The sequence below is a fragment of the Penicillium verhagenii genome (assembly GCF_028828195.1).
Source record: "Penicillium verhagenii strain IBT 33310 chromosome Unknown utg000009l_segment0_segment0, whole genome shotgun sequence".
NCBI classification, from domain to species: domain Eukaryota; kingdom Fungi; phylum Ascomycota; class Eurotiomycetes; order Eurotiales; family Aspergillaceae; genus Penicillium; species Penicillium verhagenii.
This window is the reverse complement of record NW_026643173.1, coordinates 649578-671960: the sequence shown is the minus strand read 5'-3', so window position 1 is coordinate 671960 and position 22383 is coordinate 649578. Positions and strand designations below refer to the sequence as shown.

The 22383-nt window shown below is 52.1% G+C and overlaps 3 protein-coding genes across 3 annotated transcripts; all 3 read right to left on the bottom strand.

Moving 5' to 3' along the window:
- Positions 1-347: 347 nt before the first annotated feature.
- Positions 348-12946, bottom strand: N7466_009306 (uncharacterized protein; the record flags this gene model as incomplete). Its single annotated transcript, XM_057168695.1, has 2 exons — positions 348-1883; positions 1991-12946. The coding sequence occupies 2 exons, from the start codon at positions 12944-12946 to the stop codon at positions 348-350; spliced, it is 12492 nt and encodes a 4163-aa protein (XP_057017401.1).
- A 269-nt stretch (positions 12947-13215) lies between these two features.
- N7466_009305 (uncharacterized protein) lies at positions 13216-19380 on the bottom strand (the record flags this gene model as incomplete). Its single annotated transcript, XM_057168694.1, has 1 exon — positions 13216-19380. The coding sequence occupies one exon, from the start codon at positions 19378-19380 to the stop codon at positions 13216-13218; it is 6165 nt and encodes a 2054-aa protein (XP_057017400.1).
- A 1161-nt stretch (positions 19381-20541) lies between these two features.
- On the bottom strand, positions 20542-21637 carry N7466_009304 (short chain dehydrogenase/reductase family protein; the record flags this gene model as incomplete). Its single annotated transcript, XM_057168693.1, has 2 exons — positions 20542-21545; positions 21601-21637. The coding sequence occupies 2 exons, from the start codon at positions 21635-21637 to the stop codon at positions 20542-20544; spliced, it is 1041 nt and encodes a 346-aa protein (XP_057017399.1).
- Positions 21638-22383: the final 746 nt, after the last annotated feature.

The following is a 22383-nucleotide window of genomic DNA, read 5'->3' as shown; positions in this document are numbered from 1 at the left end:
CGTCACTCATCAGACATCAAAGATAGTAGATACATGTCCAGCGGCCTTTGTTTTTCCATAAATCTTCAAACCATGATTCAAAGAAATAGGGTCAAATGATATCAATAACAAAAACAAAAAACAAAAAAAACAAATCAACTCCAAGATACCTAAGTATCAATCCAAGGCCAGCAGCGCTAGAGGAAAACCGAGACCAGAAAAGAGGTCAGGACGCCATAATGCGATAGCACCATATTAGATAGGGAGAATAAGAAACGTAAAAAAAAAAAGGAAACATAAAACAGAAATCGACAAGATCTCACGACGAGCACAAAGTCAAAGGAGGTAACCAATTCGAGTGTGACGCCTCAAAACTGATTACTACCCATGTCCATTGTGAAGGTGGATGGTGCCACACTGTGAACGGATTTGTTTGCGTCCAGCGACATCCGGTCACCACTCATCATTCGAGATAGCTTCTTGTCTTTGCCAGGGCGGGCGATGAGGACTTGAGCGGGACAAACGACAACCTCGTCGTCACCCTCACCAACATCGTTGCCCTTCTTGACAACTAGAGGGAAGAGTACAATGCGCACAACAGCCTGCTGCGATTCTAGCTCATCGTTCGAACTGGTTTCACCACTGCGCTCATTCATCAGTGATGCATTGAAGTAAACCTGGCGGGCCAGGTCTCCATTGGTATCATATTCAGGTTGAAGCGGAGGCAGCATGATGAACTCAGCCAGCTGAGTTCGCATCTCCAGGGAAAGAGTGACAGCCACACGCAGTACCTTGCGCAGAGATTCGAGCAATTGCGCTTCCACTTGTGATGGGGGTGGCAATACACGGGACAAGGTACCGAAAATCTCCAAAGCGACGGCTTCAGTGTCGCTGTCGCGTTGGGAGGCAAATGCGGGCCTTCGGGACAGCAAGGTCAAAGTGGTGGCGCGCCAGCGATGAACTGCGCGACGAGGACCAACTTCTCCCAATTGCTTCTCCAGAGACTTGAGTTTCTGACGCTGTTCCCGATCCATACCAAATAGATATCTAGTGAAGATGTATTCCCATACCATACTCATCACGACCGACATGAACACGTCGCGGCGGCGCACTCGGTCAGACAGCAAGGAATCGGCGTCGGAGCCATCAAGGAGGGCATTATCGAAGCGATCGGCGATTTTTTCGTCTTTTAATTCACTCAGTGGACGGCAGCGACGATGGTCGGAGTGCTTCGAGAAGCGGAGGACCCATTGTTGGACATGGCCACACAGCTTTTGGCACGAAGCGTGGAAATAGTCTTCATCTCGGACGACTAGGGCGTTGTCATGGACGGACGCGGAGATCTGCTGCTGTAATTCCTGGACTTTGTCGCGGGCAGCTTCAAGCTCAGTGCGTAGGCGCCGCAACTCAGCATCTTTCTGAGCTATGGAAGACTCAATTTCTTGTCGCACACGCCTGTCGACCTGACTTGACAGATTATCGTGTTGAGATCGTAGGTCGTCCAGCTCGCGAGTCGACGATTCACGCACATTGCTAACCTCGGCAGCATGGGCAGCAGCGAGGGCAGCATTGGATGCTGTCAGGGCTTCATTTTCTTGAGTGAGGCGGGTCGTCTCCTTTTGCAACCAGTCCACGGAGTTCTTTAATTGTTCTACCTCTGCTTTGCGGTCGCGCAAGTCGGCGCCACTGGTGTAGAGAGCTTGGTCGCTCTTCCGTCGAGCGACACTGGAATTGCGCAATCTGTCCTCGGCTTCATCGCGGGCAGCAGCGAGTAGACGATTATCTGAGATCAGTTGGTCAAGACGAGATTCGAGGTCTTGTAAGTGTTGCATGCTTCGGCGATGACGAACACTAGGCGGTCGGCTGGGCGACCGCGGGGAACTGGGAGTCTCGCCCCATCCTTCCTGTAAAAAGGATTAGTAAACAAACAAACACAACAAAAATTCAAAAGAACAGCAAAATCAAAAAAGTCCACAATAAATTAACAACGCATCATTCGGGATCAACTTACATAGACATCCGACATGTTGCGCATAGGACGCTTGCCCTTGTCGGTGACGGGGTCGTAAGAGGAAGAAGAAGGAAGCTGATCGAGATCGAGATTTGAGGGAGGCTGGGAGTCTAGCGCACGGCTAGCCGCCCGCAGATCGCTACTCGTACTCCGATTCGTGCGACGCAGCTTGCCCTTGCTATCGGAGGGCCTCAACACTGGCATCCCATGCTCAGGTGTTTTTAGAATAGGGGATTCACCGTCACTGCGAATTTTTGCCAAATCTTCCTGGCTGCGTCGTGCTTCATTTTCTGGCGTTGGCCAAGCTTCCCGCCCACGAGAATTGTCTGTAAATTTCCGCACAGGGGAAATGCTTCGTGCAGTGGGAACAGGACGCTCTGGAGTAACAGGTCGCAAGACATGCTCAGGCTTAATTTCGAGGCGGGGCGTCCCGTGCTGAGCCGTGGTCGCTTTGAATCCATCCACTGGTTCTTGCTCCGCAATTGTGCCTAGTGGAGTCCGGGGCCGAGAGATCGAATCATGCTCTCCATGGAATGGTCCAAAGAGAGATCGAGGTGGCGATGGGGCCATCGCTGGAATTGTTTGATCTTCCAAATTCCATGTCCGGGGAGTGTGCTGGTGGCGCCCATGGAGAACGGAGGGAGTTCGGCGTAATCCACAAGCATCTTCAGCGACGCCCTCCATTTGAGATGGCAGGAGGTGCCGAGACGTAGAGTGCTCTTCCATGCGAGTAGGCGAGGATGAGCGTAGGAAATCAAAATCCAATCCTGATTGCACTGGCCCTGAAGCCGGTTTATCCAAGGAACGTTCGGCTTGTACTGGAAGTTCTGGTTCATGAATAGATTCCTCCGTAGAAAGAACCTCCGTTGCCGGATCATGCTGTTTCAAGGCGAAATAGCTTTCCTCTGTAGCTTCAAGTGCCAGCTCAGGGCCGGCTTCGGTTTCGGGAATCTGTTTAGATTCAGTGGTCGCATAAGGGGGTGCTTCCGAGACGGGGATCGCGATGTCACGATTGGCTTCCAAGTCCTCTGTCGTCTCATCCTCAGCACTATCTTTTACCGACGCGGCTGTCTTCTTCAGTCGAAATCCCGATCGTGGTAGTCCAGGAAAAAGGTTGGCAACGCTGGATCCTCCGGGGGTCAAAGACCTCGTTGGGGGCTCAACTTCGATCTCGCGGGAGTCAGAGATCTCTGCTGGCAACTCATCCTTGGATTCCATGGCTAGCTCGGTGTCTTTATGAGTAAAATCATGTGTAGATTCGGTGGGCTCTGCGAAGGTCACTTGCTCGGACTTCCTCTTGTTTTTCTTAGCCTTCTTCTTCGCGCTTTTGCTAAGAGGTTCTTCCGATCCTGCCTCCAGCTCCTGGGCCTCTTGCAATGCTGTTGGAATGGCATGCTCATCATACTCCTCGATGGCCTCGGGGGGATCGGGGATTCGGACAACGGTGGCAGGCTCAGGCTCTGTAGTTTGATCATGGGCCGGCACAGGCCTTTCAGAGCTTCCTTGCTCCCATTCAATCGTAGGCCACTCCTCGTCTTGCCTTGTCTCACGTGACACCAGGGCTTCAGTTTCCGGCTCTTCCTTGAAAGACAGTTCTTTTTCGACAGGCAGCTCCAATTCGCGGTGGTCGGTCTCATTAGCTGGCGATTGAAGTTCTAAAGCTTGGGCTTTTTTCGCAGCCTTCTTTGCCTTCTTTGAAGCCTTGGAGTCCTTTCGGGAGAGTGATGACTCTGGCTCTTCGTTGACTGGCTCGGAAGGGTTTGGTGCCGATGTCTCAAGATATTCAACTTCTGGCACGGTTCCAAGGTCACGGTTTCTGATCAATTGAGGAGTCGCTGTAGTTTGTGCTTCCTCAGCAACAGTAGTTGGCACCGGTGCCGAGATCTCTCCAGTAGTGCTTTCTGGCGTTTCATCCTCGAGGCTTTCCGGGACATCTTCTGGCAAAAGGCCCTTCTTCTTGGCTTTTCGTAATTCTTTCTTGGACATCTTCCTTGGATCAAGCACGGGGGTTTCTTCAACCTGTAGAGATGGATCATCGAAAGACTGCTCGGTATTCAAGGGTTGCACATCTTGCTCCAAGGCTTGAACTTGGCTCACGCCTTCTAACTCATCCTTTTTCTCATCCTCCTTGGTGTGGAATTCCTGATGTAAGGGTTCAGCGGTATCTTGAGAAGGCTCGGCGAAGTAGTCTTGCGTATCGGTCTCAGCTGGGAAGGAGGATTCAAATGAAATTGGAACAAAGTCGTCATTGGATTTCTCAAACTCGTCTTCCAGTTGGCTCCGGGGTTCCTCTGCAGGCTTGTCATGCTCATGGGTAGCGGCAGATTCAGCATGCTCAATCTCAATGTCGCGCAGGTTCTCCACGGGCGTTTCTTCGGTTGTTATTTCAGGCTCCGTCTCAAACACATTTTCTTCTGGCTCTTCTGTGCTAGGTGCCTCAACATTCAAAGGAGCCTCGGGCTGTTCATGTTCAGTCTCCGAGACGGGTGCGGAAGGTTCGTCCGCGAGATCCATGGCTAGGCCAGCACCTCCCTGCTTTGAATTCTTTTTCGCCTTTCTTTTTTCCTTTTTTGAAAGCTCGGGTGCGACCACAGCAGCTTCTTCTTCCATGATTTCGCGATCCGTCGGTTTTTCAGAGACTTCAATTGGAGCCTCGGGCTCCTGTACTGGCTGCTCGGAGACATCCGCAGCAGGCTCAACAGGAATAAGCACCGATGGCTCACTGGTGTCTACTTGCACAGACTCGTGCTGAGCATCGTCTGGAAGTTCAGATTTATCAATGGGCGTCTCCAAAACTTGCTCAGTGGTTTGAGGCTGATCAAAAAAAGACTGTTGTTCAGACGCAGTTTCGGCTTCAATCGCGGCAGCAGCAGCAGCAGCCGCCGCCGCCTTCTCGGCCATTTTCTTCTTTTTCTGCTTCTTGTTCATTCCTTTGAATTCATCAACGGGCTCTTCCGCGACGGGAGGGACGGCCGCTGCTTCTTTTGAAACTTCCGAGGTTGGGGCCGGAGCTTCCTCTGGCTGTTCCACCGGGGTATCTTGAGATGGGACTTCGGTAGAGAGCTCAACGGGTTCAGCTTCGCCGGTTGCAGCCGGCTGTTCTTCCCCAGTCATCTTTGAGTCGACATCTTCAGTCTCTTGCACAACCTCGGTGTTGAATTGGTCTTCGGAAATCTCGATATTAGCAACAGGAGGCTCAATCTCTTTTTCCAGTGCTTCTTCTTGGGGGTTGTTGTCGGCCTGTTCGTCGACAGACTCAGTATCGAGGGCAGTATTGACGTTTTCAACTGACTGTGGGTCGAGTACATCAGTGGCGGCTGGATCCTGATCAACGGGAAGCTCCTCAATGGCCGATACTGGGTCGAGTTCCGGTACCACGTCCTTCTCCGTTTCCTCGGTAGCGGAAGGTACAGCCTCTGTTTGTCCCTCGTCCACTGCCGCTGTCTCTGGCTCGGGGACGAGCTCTGATTCAATGTTTTCCTCCTCTTGTTGGTTCTTCTTCTGTTTTTTCTTGTCCTTTTTTTTCTGTTTTTTGGAGTTTCCTGACTCCTCAACTTCGACCGGCTCGAGCTCACCAGAAAGAGCAATATCCTCTGTGATCTGAGCTGGTGTCTCATCAAGCACCTCAGACGTCGTCTCTTCATTCACATTCATCTTTTCCTCTGGCACCACAGTCTCATCTTTAAAATTAACAATCTCAACGTTTTCTTCTCCTCTTTCCTCCTCCATCAATACATTTTCCAAGTCTTTCTCTATCGTTTCATCAACATTTTCGTCCTCAATTTCTCCAGTACCAATATCCTTCTCTTCTCCACCCGTTGCGTCCTCTACCTCTGGGGTAGTGGGCGCAACAGGCTCATCGCTTCCTTTCTCAACGCCATCCTCCGATTCGCGAAATTCATCTGAACGCTCAAGAACGGGCTGGGGAGGATAATTTGAAGAACGATTATCTAACTGCGGCTGCTCTACCTGCGAAGATACGATGTCATCAGTCGAAGTCAAACTTTGAGGCGGTACGTCGGGCGTTCCAATGTCGTGGGACTGATTTTCTTTACCGTCATCTTCAGCAGGCGAGGGAGCTGTCACGGATGTATTGAGCTCCGTGGTATCCTTTCCGGCATCTTGAACGATGTTTGTAGCGGCGGCGTCGGATTCAGCATTAAGTTCGTCGGCACCGGGAGTCTTTGACTTGCGCTTCTTCTTCTTTTCTGCCCTCTTGGCTTTGCGGCGCTCCTCGGCGGTCATCTCAGAGTCGGGCTCTGCTTCGGTGGTAGGCTCAGAAGGTCCCTCTAGCTCCTTGGAGACATCGGGTTCGGCTGGAGTCTCAGCTATGGTGTTTGTTAGTTGTTGCTCAACCAGTTGAGCTTTTTCTGTGGCTTCCTTACTAGACGCTTCTTCGATTGCAGCAGTTGTATCAAGCTCGGTGACACCGGAAGTTTCCGCCAATTTACTTGTCTCGGCATCTGGTTCCATGGATGGGATGCCCTCTGTAGTAGTAGTCTCGTTATCCTGGGGTTGAGAGGCCTCAGTTTCGGGTTGCTGGGGCTCCGTTGGCGTGGATGGCTCTTGCGTGGTTAAGTCCACGGACTTGGCATTCTTCTTTCTCTCCTTTTCCCTCTGCTTCTTGATCTTTTTGCGCTCCTTGGCGGATAGATTAGTGAGGTCAAGATCCTCCTCTTCACCTTCAGCGGCTGCCACAGCCTCGGGCTGCTCCTCATCTTGAACAGCGGCAGAAGAATCTTGCAATTCCTTAGATCCCTCTGGTTCTTGAGCTTCTGGCTCGGTGGTCTGTTCAATCGGTTCAACAGCCTCGGGAATGTCAAGGACTTGCTTGGGTGTTTCCTCTTGAGCGGCCCCGGGTTCGTCCACTGCAGGTGCCTGAGCAGGCTCTTCAGGTGTCAATTCGCTTGCAACAACTTCGGTCGGAGGCGCAGCCTGGGATTCCAGCTCCTGTTCTGCCTGACTGTCGGATGGAGTCACATTGCTTTCATCGTCAAAAGCGACAGACTTGCGCTTCTTCTTTTTATCCTTTTTTGACTTCTTGGAGACAGACTCGGGCTCAGTCTCTGCAGCCTCGGTAACTGGCTGCTCAACTGCAAGATCCTCAGTCTTATCTTGTAGTGGCTCGGATTCTTCGGGGTTCGCGGCCTCCTCTTGCAGGACAGGTGCAACATCCTCGATAGGAGTGGACTCAACCAAGGCTTCTTCTACAGGAGTTTCAGGTTGAGACTCTGGCAGTAGCTCTTGCTCGGTAGGAGTGGATTGTCCCTTCTTCTTCTTTTTCTTGTTCTTCTTTTTCGAGCCGGCAAGGTTCAATTCGGTTTCGTCGGCTTGATCAGTCGCTGCACTCTCAACGGTCGCAGCTGCGGGCTCTTCGGTAGAGCGGACCTCAGATGGCAATTCCGCACTGGCAACTGCTTCATCAGAAAGTTGGTCAGATACAGCCTTGTCTTCGGAAGATTCTCCAGAAGGTGGTGCATTCTCTTCGGTTGTCTCAATGGCAGCACTAGTATCCGTAACCACAGGCTCAGAAGAGACTTCTTCCATATGGGGAACACCGGTGACCTGCTCAAGTTCAAGCTCAGAAGAAAGGCCTGGAGCATCAACTGTCGAAGCGTCTTTTTCAATTGCAGGCGTGTCTTGGCTATCCTCACCTTCGGGCTTCTCGTCGACCTTCTGCTCGGAATCTGCGTCTTCTACCGCGACTGCATTTTCCTCAATTGAAGGAGGGAGCTCGGTAGAGGCCGAGGATTCAGGCTCGACAGATTCTTCCGCTTTTTCAGTGGGTCCTTGCTCAGAAGAAGGCTCAGCGTCTGAAGCGGGCTGGCTCTCAAGCTGCTTGGACTTGCGCTTGTTTTTCTTCTTCTCCTTTCTCTTTTCGGCGGCAGTCATCGTCGATTCATCTTCCTTGGTTTGCTCAGCCTCGGCTGCCTCGACCTGCGTTTCCTGATCAGGGACCACCTCGGCAGGAGGAGCAACCCCTTCGGTCACAGGATTCTCAGCTAGAGGCTCGGCTTGGACATCTTTGCTCGGATCCACAGCGTCGACATCGGTCGTAGATACTGTAACTTCTTCGCTGGCCGGGGCATCGGTGGAAGCGGGAACGGGAGCATCTAAGTCCATGCTAGAATCCACAGGAGCCTCATTTGCAGTCTCAGTGATAGCCTCTTGAGTCACAGCAGAGGTCGGAAGGGATTCCGGCTCAGGAGTTGGTTCGGGAGCAGAAGCCTCGGGCACAGCGGAAGACTCAATGGCGGGTGTCTGCTCAGGAACAGAGCTCATGCTTTCCTGCTGCAGTTTCCGCTGCTTTTCTCTCCACTTCTTCTTCTGGGACTTTGACATACCAGCGGGCGGCTCTTCGGATTGCTGCTCGACATCCGGCTTTTCTTGTGGCACTCCAGAAGCTTCAGTGATGGGGGGCTCAGCTGCAGCTGGTTGAGTATCAGTCTCCACAGCAGTTTCCAATGCCGGCTCAGGTCCAGCCTCTAGCTCCTTGGTCTGCTCAATCTCGGCGGGAACAGCTTCAGCACTAGGAGTCTCTTCAACGATATCCAGAACAGGCTCGGATGCTTCAGGATCCTTGGTATCCGCTACCTCTGTTGGAATGACTTCGGAGGCAGGGGTTTCCTGGGTTTCATCGATGATAGTAGTTTCGACCTCAGGAACCGGGTCTGAAGATTCTGTCACTTGAGGGTCGACAGGGTCACTGACTTGGGCCGCCTCGGCTGGCTGGTTCTCTGCCGAGGGGACTTCAGCCGGGGTCTCGTCACCGGGAATGGAAGAAACGCTCTCCTGCTTCGCCTTCTTCTTGGCGGCTTTCTTGGCGGCCTTCTTTTGAGCTGCGGTCAAGGGAATTTCGGGTTCCGTTTCAGTCTCGGCGACTGGCTGGTTCTGGAGCTCCTCGACCTCAACCTCCTTGACAGACTCGGTAGACGTTGGCTCGGCATCAAGCTGGTCAGAAGGTGTAGGCTCGGGCTCTGGCTCTTGGACAGCCACCCCCTGCTCAGAAATAGGTAATGGTGCATCTGCAGTAGTCTCCTCAGAAGCCAAAGGCTCATCGGCTTGAGGTTCAGCTACCTGAGTCTCAGTTGGGATAACTTCAGCCGGTGTCTCAGCAAGTGGGTTCTCTTCAACTGCAATAGAAGACAAGCTCTCCTGCTGGGCCTTCTTTTTGGCGGCCTTCTTAGCGGCCTTCTTTTGAGATGCGGTTAATGGCACCTCGGGTTCGGCCTCAATCTCAGTGACAAGCTGATCCTGAGCTTCATCGATTTCCTTGGACTCAGTGGAAGCTGCTTGTTGGACATCGAGCTGCTCAGGTGAGGCAACCTCAGGCTCTTGAGCCACCACCTCCTCAGAAACAGGTAATGGTGCATCTACAGAAGTGTCCTCAGAAACCAAAGGCTCGTCAGTTTGAGGTTCGGCTACCTGCGCCTCAGTGGGGGCAACTTCAGCCGGGGCCTCGGTAACCGGGTTCTCCTCGATTGCGATAGAAGACAAGCTCTCCTGCTGAGCCTTCTTTTTGGCGGCCTTCTTAGCGGCCTTTCTTTGAGCTGCATTCAAGGGCACTTCAGGTTCGCCTTCAATCTCAGCGACAGGCTGATCCTGGGCTTCATCAATTTCCTTGGTTGACTCAGTGGAAGCTGCTTGTTCAACATCGAGCTGCTCCGGTGATGTAGCCTCAGGCTCTTGAGCCACCTCTTCCTGCTCAAGAACCTGGACTGGGGCATCTGTAGCAGCCTCATCGGAAACAAGAGGTGTCGCCTGCTCGACAGGCTCCTCAGCTTGAGTCTCAACTAGTTGACTCTCAGTAGAAGCAGCCTCGGCCGGTGTGTCTTCGGGAATTGAAGCGACGCTCTCTTGCTTTGCCTTCTTCTTCGCAGCCTTCTTCGCGGCCTTCTTTTGTGCAGCAGTCAAAGGAACTTCGGCGTCTGCTTCAATATTGACAGCAGGCTGGTCTTGATTTTCCTCTGATTCCTTGACTGGCTCGGTGGATGGTGTTGGTTCAACATCGACTTGCTCAGATGGCATAGGCATAGCTTCTTCAATTGCTGTTGCCTCCTCAGAAACTGGGAGCGGTGCGTCCGTGGAAACCTCCTCGGAAACTAATGGTGTCTCATCCGCAGGAGGCTCTTGGCCTTCAGATGACTGAGCAGCGGCAAGTTCTTGGCCTTCGACAGGTGTGTTGGCTGTCAATTCCTCGGGCTCGATTTCCTTGGAGGTCTCCTCGGGCACGACTTGGGGCTCAGAGGGAGTTTCCGGCTCGTCAAAGGCTGCAGATTTGCGGTTCTTCTTCTTGTTTTTCTTGCTCTTCTTTGATTGAGTCTCTGGGATCTCCTCTGGCTGGGTTTCCTGGATGTCGGTAGGAGTTGAGGTGGCGATATCTGCAACAGCTTCGGGTGCAAGCTCAGTCTCGACTTCCTTCACATCCTCGGTCGGAATAGACTGCTCCTCGACGGCTTCGTGGAAAGCATCGGAGTCTGTCTCGGCTACCTCTTCTGGGTTGGCAACAACATTGACTTCCTCTAACGGCTGTTCTTCTGTGGCGGCAGGTCGAGATTGCTCGCCCTCCTGCAACTCTGGCGTAGGTGCTTCGATGGGGACAAAAGATTCAGTTGACATGCTCATGTCTTGAACATTTCGCTCTTCTGTGGTTCCTTCAACAGAATTAGGCGCTGTAGGGTCTACCATCTCCCAAGCATCCTGGAAGTCGGAAGACTCTTGCTCGGGTTGGACAGGGGCCTCTGTGATGCTGGAATCTTGGGGAAGGGCTTTCTCCGCTGATTCCGCTGATTCCGCTACGGCCAGAGTCTCGTCGGTTTTGACAGCATCCTCGGCTTGAAGAACAGGTTCTTGGTCTTCTTGGTGGGTCTGAATTTCTGCAGAGGGTACTGTCTCTTGTGGCTGCTCCTCAACCACATCGCGCGAAACTTCCTCTTCTGGAGCAACAGAAGAAACACTCTTGTTCTTCTTGTTCTTCTTCTTGTTCTTTCGTGCCTCCTTCTTAGACAGACCAGCAGAATCCTCTGTCTGATCATCCACAGTAGGCTCAATCACAGCAGCCTCGGTTTGTGGCTCGGGCTCAGGAACGGTTGTGGGCTCCACAGCTTCAGACCCAACTTCTGCAGAGGCAGTTGAGTCAGGCTCGGCAGCTTGAAGGGGTGATTCCTCGGTCGGTTCTAAGACTCCAGTAGACTCGGCGAGAACCTCAGGCAATGTCTCGACTTCAAGCTCTTTGGAAGCTTCCACTGGCGCAGACTCAACCTGGGATTCAGTGGAGACTTCAGTCTCGATAGGAACTTCAGTCTCGATAGAAACTTCCGTCTCGATAGGAGCTTCAGTCTCGATAGGAGCTTCAGTCTCAGTGGTGGGAGTTGATTCAGGATCAATAGACTGGGGTTCGGCTTCCGCTGCATCCACAGCAGGAATCTGTTCCTCGGCAGTCGTAAGATCAGAAGGCAAGTCGGTGCTCTCATCAGCCTGCTTCTTCTTTGCCTTCTTTTTCTTCTTTTTCTGAGACTTTGTTTCCGTGGTCTCGTTGACGACTGGGTCCTCTTCTGGCTGAGAGGCAACAGACTCAATAGGCTGTTCAGATGATTCGGGAACCAACTCCTTATCCACTTCAACTTCAACTAGTGGCTCGGGCTCAACTTGAGCGGGCGGCTGCTCCTCAACTGCTGTGCCAGGCTCACCAAGATCTTCACTAGCAGACTTAATATCCTGGCTTGCCTGAGCAGCAACTGCAGCATCGACAATATCGGAAAATTCTGGCAGTGTGGCTTCAGCGGCAGTAGAGGATTCAAATTGCGGCTCAGGCCAAGACTTCTCGGGGGCCTCATGATCGGCAGCCTCCGGGGCAGGTTGGTCATCTAGCTGGGCGAGAGGCTCAGAGATCTCTTTGTCGGCGGATTCAGACTTGCTATCCTCCTTGGCAGCTGCAATAACAGCGGCATCCACGAATCCAGCAAAACCAAGACCGGTGGCGTCAGGCGTCGATTTCTCGGCAGTAATAGCTTCCTCCTCAGGCTGGGGAGTAGGCTCTTGCACAGAATCAAGTCCACGCTCATGCTCCTGGTCACCAGCTGCATTTTCAGGTAGGTCTTTCGCGGCAATCACTGAGCCCTCGGGCGAAGGAAGAGCCTCGAGGTTTGATGATGGAACCGGGTAGCCTGCAGGGTCTCGCAGAAGGTCTGATGGAGAATAAAACTCGGGTTCTAGCTTCTTCTTTCTGGCTGACTCTGAAACTTGACCAAAGCTCTCTGCTGTTGGAGTTGCTTGTTGTGAGTCAAGAACGTCATATTCTGCTTGAGGCTCATTGGCTTGCTCGGTAGATATCCTGAGACCCATCGGTCTTCCGCTATCAATCAATGGAGTGGGATCAATAGGCTCCCAGCTGTTGACAGCATCATCATCGTTAAGAGCTCTGAGATTCTCAACAGATGGAGCTCGTGAGGAGGCCTTGCTGGATGGAAGTGAGGGCATTTCATCAACCACGGGCTCCACCTTGTTTGAGCCATGACGTTCCACCAAAAACAGTGGACGCATCTCACCTGACATTTCGACAGACTTAGGGCGGCGATGGCGAGATTGAGTTGGAGAGCCGGTAGAGCCAGGAGGAGTCGGGGCCTCCGATGGCACGGAGCGGTGTAGACCAGGAGACATTGGGGGTCGGCGGAAATGCAAAGGTACTGCAGTTGGCGACTCTGTCGATTGGTTGATAGACATGCGTCGTGACTGATCCTGATTTCGGGACACTTCCGGAGATGATGGTCTACTCTGGGACTTTGGAGCCAGATCATGGGCTTTCTCTGCGGCACGAGGAGATGTCGAACGGCTTCGAGGTCGCTGTCGAAAGAGATCTTCTCCCAATGCTAAGCTAGCTGCGCCAATAATTGCAACCTCTGCCATCTGCTCGAGCCCCGAAGCACCGTATTCATCGCGCTCAGCCGCGGCTAGCATTTCGGAGCGATCCCCTAAAAAAGACTTGTCGCTGTCGGCATTATATTCGGATTGTTTCCCGTCCTGCACATGGAGTAATACCAATAGAATGCTTAGTACAATTTCTTTTTTGGTTTGTTTGTTTGTTTTGGGGTTTCATGTGGTTTTGTGCAATTGGATAAATCAGGGTATGACTGCAACCATCCGAAAAAGCAACTATATGGCACATAACAGTGTACAAAAAGCGGGCAACATAATCAACAAGTTCACAAAAAGAAAATTTCAAAATATTATACCTTCTCAGATTCTCGACGTCTTCCCGAGTCGACAATGTCGCCGTAACGCTGTCGACGTTGCTCTTCCTTCTCCTGCCTCTTCGATCTGTACTCCTCCAGATTCGTGTCATCCTTCGCGCTTACCTTGTCCGAATCGTAATCTTCCAACTTATCACCACTTGAGCTGTGTCTAGAGCTTGAAGATCGCTTCTTTCGTCGACGCCTTTCGTCGTCAACTCCTGCTTCAGAGACAGCATCACGAGACACTCGCTTATCAAGCGATGAAGATCGAGATGATCCACGTCGCTCCTCTCCTCCAGCTGGTGCTGACACCCGGGAACCAAAGAGACTGCGCAAGATACCACCAGACTTCTCCTTCTTATCCTTGTCTTCAACTAGACTCTCACGAGAAGAGTGACGACTATGTGTGCGGCGTGGCGACTTTCCATCATCATCAGCGGCTGAACGGGTCGATCGCGCATCATCATCATCACCATGCTTGGAGTGGTGCCGGCGTCTGCGGCGCTCAGACTTGGTGTCATCATCTTCAACGGTCATGACGGAAGCAGCATCATCGTTATCGTCGCGAGAAGAATGGTGACGGCGTCTTCGGCGCTCAGACTTCCCATCATCATTTTCGACGCTAATTGTGGATGCAGCATCATCAAGGATGTCGCGGGAAGAGTGATGACGACGTCTACGACGCTCGGATTTTCCATCATCATCTTCAACAGTAAATGTAGAAGCAGCATCATCGACATCGTCGCGGGAAGGGCGGTGGCGGTGTCGGCGGCGCTCGGACTTATCATCATCATCCACGGTGACTATAGAGCCAGCGTCGACTGAGAATGTGTCACTGTCGCGTTTAGAGCGATGCTTGCGGTGCTTCTTCTTTTCCTCATCATCAATTACTTCAGCGCTTTCAATCACGGCCGGTGCAATCTCACGCGACAACTCAAAATCGTCACCGCTCTGGCGGGGTTTTCTGGACTTCGTGGGGGTATCAACTTCTCTCCCAACGGGAGCGGAGAAAACGGACCGAGAATCATAGGACTGCTCAGGCTCACGAGGCTCTGCGGGGGTATCGAATCCACCGGGCATGGAGAAGACATCTTGTTCAGCGTAGTTAGGTGGGGTGTTCTCCTTGTTCAAGTCTTCCATAACCCGTTGGGCAATTGAGCCACGTTCGCGTGTCTCGGGAGATGGAACTTGATCACTGGTAATGTACTCAGGCTCGGAGTAGAAAGGCTTATCCTCAATCACATGCTCGAAAGATGGTTTGATATCTCTGGACTGGTCAAGCTCGTGACTCTCGACATCTCTCTCGACGATTTCATGAGATTGTGACTTTTCCTCATCCCACTTCGAGGGATAATTGTAGACTCCCTCGTCCTCTGATCCAGGAGGGGATATGCGAGTGTGATACTTGGGGTCATTGAAAACAACAGAAGGATCGAATCCAGCTGCTTCGGCTCCAGCAGCGGCGATAGCAGCGAACTCAATGTCGTTTCCGAAGGACTGGTCACTGACATTCTTTCCATTATCACGTTTCGAGGTCATCGCGGGGAACTCATTTTGATCCTCGAATGGGGAGATTTCGTAATCTGTCGGATCGTGCTCAGATGAAGATGGAACCTCGTATTCATGAGTCTTGTCATGGCCCCAAGAAACTCGAGAGCCAGTGGTGGATCGCTCAGTTGATTTGAATTCCGGCTCGGGCGCGATCTCGGGCTCAGGCTCAGACTCGAAATGAGCCTCAGGTTGGGGCTCAGGTTGAGGCTCATGTTGGAGTTCACGCTCGGGCTCGGACTCTACTTGACGCTCGCGCTCATGCTCATGCTCGGTCTCAACAGGTGCATCGGGGGGACCAGCGGTGGGATTAACACCACATGCGGATCCGTTGACGCTGTGCTCCGGAGTAGGCTTGGTATAGATAAGAGTTGGAACTTCAAAAGGAAGTCTATCATAGCCTTCATAAGGCTCTCGTGCGAACTGATGCACACCCTCATCAATATCCTTGGAGGTTTCGGTTTGTCGGTCACGCTCACTAGCAGGGACCACTTCAACGACAGTGGGCTGATCTTGAGAGTCACGGCTTTGCTTGTCCTGATCAGAGCTGTGGTGAAGATCGGGGGCGTAGAAGTCGGCATAACTCTCATAGACAGGAGAAGAGCGGGGGCTACGGCCAGGCGATCTCTTATGTTCCTCTTCATACACCACGGGCTCCTCAACTTCTTCAATCGGCATGACGACTTCAGATCTTGGAGAAACGGATGACTCCATGAGGCTTTCCTCTCGCTCCTTGCGACGCTTCTCACGTCGCTTGCTATAACGATCCGAGCTGGCTTCTGAGTGTGCTACATCATCGCTCTTGTGAGATGAGACAAGAGTACTGGCAGCGACACCGCTTAGCGCGCCAATGGCAGCGGCCTCAGCCCAAGAGGATGACGAATCCTTTTCAGTGCGAGTTTCGCGACGACGATCTTCATATTCTTGTTCTCTGCGGAGACGCTCCTCGTCCTCTTGCTGTCTGCGGATACGATCCTCATCTTCTTGCTGTCGGCGACGGCGATCTTCATCCTCTTGTTGTCTGCGGAGGCGGTCGACATCCTCTTGCTGTCGGCGACGGCGATCGTCCTCTTCTTGTTGTTGTCGGCGACGACGATCCTCGGCCTCCAATTCTCTGCGATGACGATCCTCAGCCTCTTGCTCTCTGCGACGACGATCTTGACGCTCAAATTCACGTTGGGCTTCCTCCTGCTTAGCCTTCTCTTCGAGATCGACTAATTGCACAGCCTGGTACGGGAGGTCCTCCTCTGTGTAATTTTCGCGACGGCGTTGCTTCTGCTCTTGTTTTTCGGTAAGATCAAAAGAAACAGAAGCTGCTTCCTTGGCGGTAGATCGACGCTTAAGGCCTGAGATAGAACTTTCTTGGATAGGGAAAACGGGAGTAGAGTCGCTGCGACGGTGCTTCCGGCGATCGAATTCACGATCTTCGGGCACAAACACCAGCTCTCGGGAGCCTTGGAACTGCTGAGCATCGTAAGGTTGATTGGCCAAAGCAAGCGGCACTTCAGGAGCACTGTATGCAGGAATAGAGCCGGGGAAATTTCCTTGGGTAGTGTACACGGATTGGGAAACTGGCATGACAGGCTGCGGTTGCTGCAATGGAATAGGGCCAGGGCGGACGGTGGGGGGCTCGCCAGATAAAACTGATGGAGACACCTTGATAGCGTCGAATCTAGTCGGGTCCGAGGTAGCGGTAGGGTAGACTTGCTGCAAGCTTCCGGAGCTGCTTGAGACTCTGCTATCACGGCTGCGAGCAACAGTAGCGAGGGCGGCACCTCCGAGAGCACCGGCACCTGCTGCCAAAGCAGCATTGCCGAAGGAAGACTTGTTTTCTTTTTTGCTGTTCTTCTTCTTCTTGTTGAATCCAAAGAAGCCCCATCCACTGCGACCCGAATCGGATCCGGATTCAGCACTGCTGGCTCCAAATGCAAGGGCAGACGAAACACTCTCAGAAGATTGGTCGTCCGACTCCGCATCAATCCACTCCTCATCTTCAACGGCAGAGGATGTGTAGTCGGAATGACGAGATCGCTGATCTCTGGCAGTGAGAATCTGACCAGTGGTACGGCTACGGCCATGAGACGAAGCAGCAAGAGCAGTTGCCGTTGCGCCCAATCCCAGAAGAGCAGCATCCACATCCTCTTTCTTCTTCTTGTCTTTCTTTTCCTTCTTGGACTTGAACTTCTTCGAAAATCCATTTCCAAAAGCAAGATCCGCATCATGCGACGATGATGAAGAGTTGTTGAAAGAGAAAAAGCCTCTGCGCTTGCTTCGCTTCTTCTGCTTCTTGCGGTTGTCGGACGAAGATGTGAAGAATGAAGTAAAATCATTACCGTTCTTGGGTGAAGATCGAGAAACATCAAGGAATGATGAGCTAGATGAAGACTCTTTTCGGCGTTCAACTCGAGACGGAGAGCGGCTGCGGGACCGCTGGTGTGATTTCGCAATAGCCAGGGCGGCACCACCAACTGCAGCTCCAAGTGCTGCCTCCTTCACAAATGAATGACGGCCAGAGGGCGACGAGGATCGTGATCGTGAGCGCGTTCGATGAGAGTATTTCGATTCGGGGTAATGTTCCCTGGGGGAGCCAGGGCGACGGATCACACCTCGGGATGTAGAACTTCGGCGATCAGACATCGAAGTTGTTTCCGCATCATAAGTAGAAACACGGTCATCTGCGACTCGACCAGAACGCACACTGTAGGAGTCTTTGAATTCTTTGCCAGCAAAGAGACCCAGTGTTGGAAGCCAAGAAGTAGATTTGTTTGACCTGCGAGACTTCTTGCGCCGGCGACTCTCGTCTTCAGATGATTGGTATCGACTAATTTTGCTTACTCGGGAGGCACTACCACTGCTGTAGCGATCAGAAGAGTGTCTGCGTCCATCATAATGATGCTTGCGAGGAGCATCAAGACAGCTTGTTCCAGGCTCAAAACAGTACTTGCAAACACCAATGGACTCGGTGTAGTCTTCAAATCTGCCAACACCCTCAGGGTCACGCCAAAAGTCCGCGAACTTCGAAAGAGGACCTTGTGGGCGGTGTCGCATAGCAAGTGCGCCAGTTCCATGGGGGTAGAAGCCAGGGTTTTGCATGGGATACCCTTCGGGGCCTCCAGGTACGACGGCATTGTTGGGGCCAGAGCCATGAGGGGGCAGACCAGCTGAGGAAGACTGCTCATAGTTCTGGAAAGTGTACTGGGAGGCATTTTCGGGGCTAGAAGAGTGATGTTGATGGCTAAGCATGTATCCTGCTGCTGCGCCCGCAGCCGCGACGCCAACACCGGCGCCAACACCAGGGCTGATCCCATGGGATTGAGGAGGTCTGTCACCAGAGGGAGCGCTGGCAATCGGGGGAGGCCTATTGCCACTTGGGACGTTGGCAGATGGGGGAGGCCTGTTACCACTTGCAACGTTGGCAATTGGGACAGCCGGCTGCGAGTACGAGGTAGACTGGTGAATAGCTGTCGTTTCGCTGTGGGAATCGCTATGGTGTGAGGACATGGCACTGCTAAGTCCGTAAGCCGCCGCTCCAGCAGCTGCAACTACCGGGGTGGAGCTTGACGAGGAAAGCTTGCTGGGCTTCGATGGCCTCGTGGGCTTAGAAGAAACCTTACCAGGCTTGGGAGGTCTGGAAGACGTAGCCGGTGCTTCGGGAACTTGGAAGGCATCGTCAAAATAAGTTGCCGCAGCTCCAAGCTCACCAAGGCTACTAGGTTCCGGGGGAGGATTAGCTGACGGCGAGGCAGCCATGAGATGCGCCTGGCTATTAGGGATGACTGCCGGCTTATGAGGTCGCACTCCTGGCTGCTCACCCACAGATTGCCCTTGATCATTGTAGTAGTCTGCGGCAGCGCCAGCGGGATTATTGGGTGGATAATAAGGCCCCGCAGTTGTAGTCGGGAACTGGCCAGGGAATTGTTGGCTCACATGCGGGTCATACGGGGTTGAGGCATTATGATGGGGCGACATATTATGAGGAGGGGAGGCATTATGGGGAGGCGAGGCATCGTGATGAGGCGAGCCAAAGGATGGCGATGGCCCATGATCGAATTGGCCGGGGAATTGCGAAAATCCAGGAGCGCCCATATCGGTTGGAAACTGCGCAGCCGGTGCGCTAGAAGGCATAGATGTAGAGATGGGTGGAAGATTAGGTCCTGTAGGCTGTGCGCGCCGGCGCTCACGACGGTCGCGCTCATCATAGACATCATCTATCCCATCTCCGACGCTGCGGCGGCTTGTCCCTTTATCGCGCTCTCGACTTTCCGACCGGTCGCGGGTGCGACGACGAGAGCTCTTACTTTCTCGATCGCTGTCTCTTCGCTTGGGTGTTCTTTCGATGATCATAGGATCTGGATTGGCAAACGGTTCGGTTTCGGCGGTCATGTAGGTCGATGCGACAGAATCGCCAGCGACACTGGAGGGACCGCGTCTGCTGCCCGAGGCCGACGGAGGGTAATTCTCTTCATCCAAGCCACGATCACGGTCGTCACCCCGTGAGGATTTGCGGCTATGGGAGGATTTGGTGGAATCGGCTCTGCGTCGACTTTTAGAGCTGGAGCTGGTCGTGCTTCGGGTATCGGACCGGCCCCCGCCCATCAGGGCTTTGAACATGGTGGGCAAGAATTCACAGGAATGCCCAGACGGCACAGACCACCATGTGGAAGGTTAGGAATGTGTGATAGAGAGAGAGAAAAGGTTGGGAATGTTCGAGTCGTTCAAAAAGAGAGACCTTAGAATTGGGAAGGTCGGGGAAAATGGCGTTGTTATGGTTTGTTTTGGGTAAACAACGGGAGCTGAACCGTGGATCGTCGAGCGGAGACTGGGCGAACCCACGGTTACGCCAAACGATCGAGTCCTTTTCCAAGGTTGCTTACTATTTTTTTAGCTTGAAAAATGGGGAAATGCACTTCTTTCCAGGGGTTCAAGGTGGGGGATTTCAAGATTGATATCGATCGTTTATTGTTTTTCAAGGTTCAATGCATGCAGGAATAAAATAATGCAAAATCCTCCCCAAAGTGAAAAAAAAAAACGAGGTAAAATGTGAGGAATCGAGTTGGGTACCACCAGGATGAAGTGTCTCTGCACTAAGTGGAGCGAATCAAAATCGCGGTGTAGATGCGTGCACGTGCCACCTTGAACGGGGCTGGGATTGATTTCGTCATGTTTACACACATGCAGAGGGATCGATTATTTACTAGATAATCTATATAGCATGAAGCAGCTATTTAAGACTTCTTAATCTTTAGAAGCACAAGTGAAGGTATTCTAAAATATCCCAAGCAGCGCACTTCCAACATTGAAGGTTCCAAAGCCTTATTCATCCCTCGCTTAAAGCTGCCTGTCAACATAAATACAGCCTGGTTAGGTATGGGTTTAGTACTCCAAGGCGAGTACCCGTTGCATCTGCACTACAAGGTTATTCATCCCACCATACATCCATGGATTATTCAAACATTCAAATTGTTTAAATAGTTCCAGATGCACGTGTGGATTTGGTCATTTGATAACACAATATACGTGATACCTACATGCCCACAGGCATAGCTGTATATATAAATCACCTCCATCAATAGTAGAGAAAAACAAAAAATTGAGTTCGTGAACATTTGAATTTGAGCTCAGTCTGGGAATGTAAACTTAGGTGCCTACTAGTACTACCAGCTAATGAAGAAAATAGAGCGAGGGGCATCCAAGTGAGAGATACTATCGTACCATGCACATGTGCCCACAGGTGTAACTACAGCCTTGGAGCAACCCTTCAACATATTGAAATCAAACACCTCGCGTCAACCGCTCAGTCCTGCACCGCACCAAATGCTGGAACCAAAGCGGATAACCCCGAAGCCGCGCGCCAATATGTCCAGTCGAGCCAGGCAAGTTTACATGACCACTCTCACCCGTCAAAACCTGCTTAACCAACCCCTCAGCGACAGTGTCGGCATGAAGGAGCGGATTGAAAAAGGTATCCTCAGGAGTCAACACATTAATCAGCGTCGTACGCGTGAAGCTCTGCGTAACAAGCACCGTACGCACACGAGGAGCCTGGTACCGCGTAACCAACTCCGCCGCCAACCCCTCATGAAAAGCAAGAGCAGCCGCCTTGGTAGCAGAGTAATCGACCAAACTAGGCGCAACAACATACCCAGCCTGCGACGCGACCGTCACGACCATCCCATGGTTCCCAGCGATGATATCAGGCAAGAACTCCTGCGCCAGGTAGTAATGCGAGAAGGTATTCACTTCGAACATGCGTCTAGTCTGGTCGGCGGGTGAATCGAGGATGGTGCGGGCCATGAGCAGGCCGGCATTGTTGATGAGGATTGTCGGACGGCCGAAGGAGGCGCGGATCTTCGCGGCTGCCTCGCTGATTTTCTCGGGTGAGGTGATGTCGCATTGGTAGAAGCGGACTGTGTTGGGGAGGTCGTCTGTTGGCGGGGAGATGTCGAGGATGGCGACTTTGATGTCGCGGTCGCCTAGGAGCTGGGCGATGCGGCGGCCGATTCCGTTGCTGCCGCCTGTTAGGACGACGACTTCTTTGTTCCAGTCATAGTGGTCTGCGACGCCGTTGTTGATTGCGCGGCGCTCGAGCCAGCTGGAGAGTCGGTTTAGGACCGCCAATGATGCGAAGGCTCTAAGTGCCTTCAGGAGGTGAGGGCGTGAGTCGGTCAGTTCGCGCCCTTTGGTGGTGTAGTGTGCCAGTGCAAGCAGAGGCACTATCTTCCAGGGGTCGAGTGCGATGCGTTGAACCCAGTGGCCCAGTACGTCTGCCGTGAAGCCTGGGTTGTGTCAGTGGGAATTTTCGGGCTGCTGACGTTTACGAGGTGTGTATACCTTCTCTCGAGGGCCATTTCCTAGCCTGGGAAGCCATGACGAGCCTAGTATTCTACAAATTTATTCAAGTTGACAAGTTGGTTATATGAAGGGAGTGAGAATATCACTGTGTAGTAGTTGAATTGTTAACACTACTAGTATGCATCAGATGTGAACTGACTCCTGATCAGCAGGGCCTATTTTGCCCCTTCTGCGTCTGCGGGGTAACCTCGGTCCGCTGAGACTAAATGCATGGATGCATTTGAAATCTACTATTGTGTACAGAAACAGAGCTTATGCTCACTATTTACACTTTCAGCTTACTGTATTTGGACAGACTAGAGGAGATTGTGTCGTCGGCCGAAATCCCGTCTCTAGTACTTTAGCGGACCCAAGTCAATGTGTACTTTTTCTATGGTATTGCCACACAGAAGATACTTGAATATCACAGAATGCGTGTTCGAATCAATGTTGGTAAGAGTTACAGGTGGACAAACAACATCCGCGGGACTTGTACATATTAGATCGGAAAATTATTCCATTCCCAATATTTAAGAATAAATCCATATCAGTATCATTCAGAACAATGATTCCATTCTGAGAATGTTCCCGTTAAAACAACCACCCATATTTGTGGCATAGCTCAGCCTAGACTCCTTGAAAAAACAGCATGATGAATAAAGAACAGAGAAGAGAAAAAAGAACGACACAAGAGATCCAAGTTGGCAAGAGCTTTCTCTCTCTCTGTCTCTGGGGAATATGATCAAAAAGAGGGCAAAAGAAATAATAAAACACCAAGCCGAC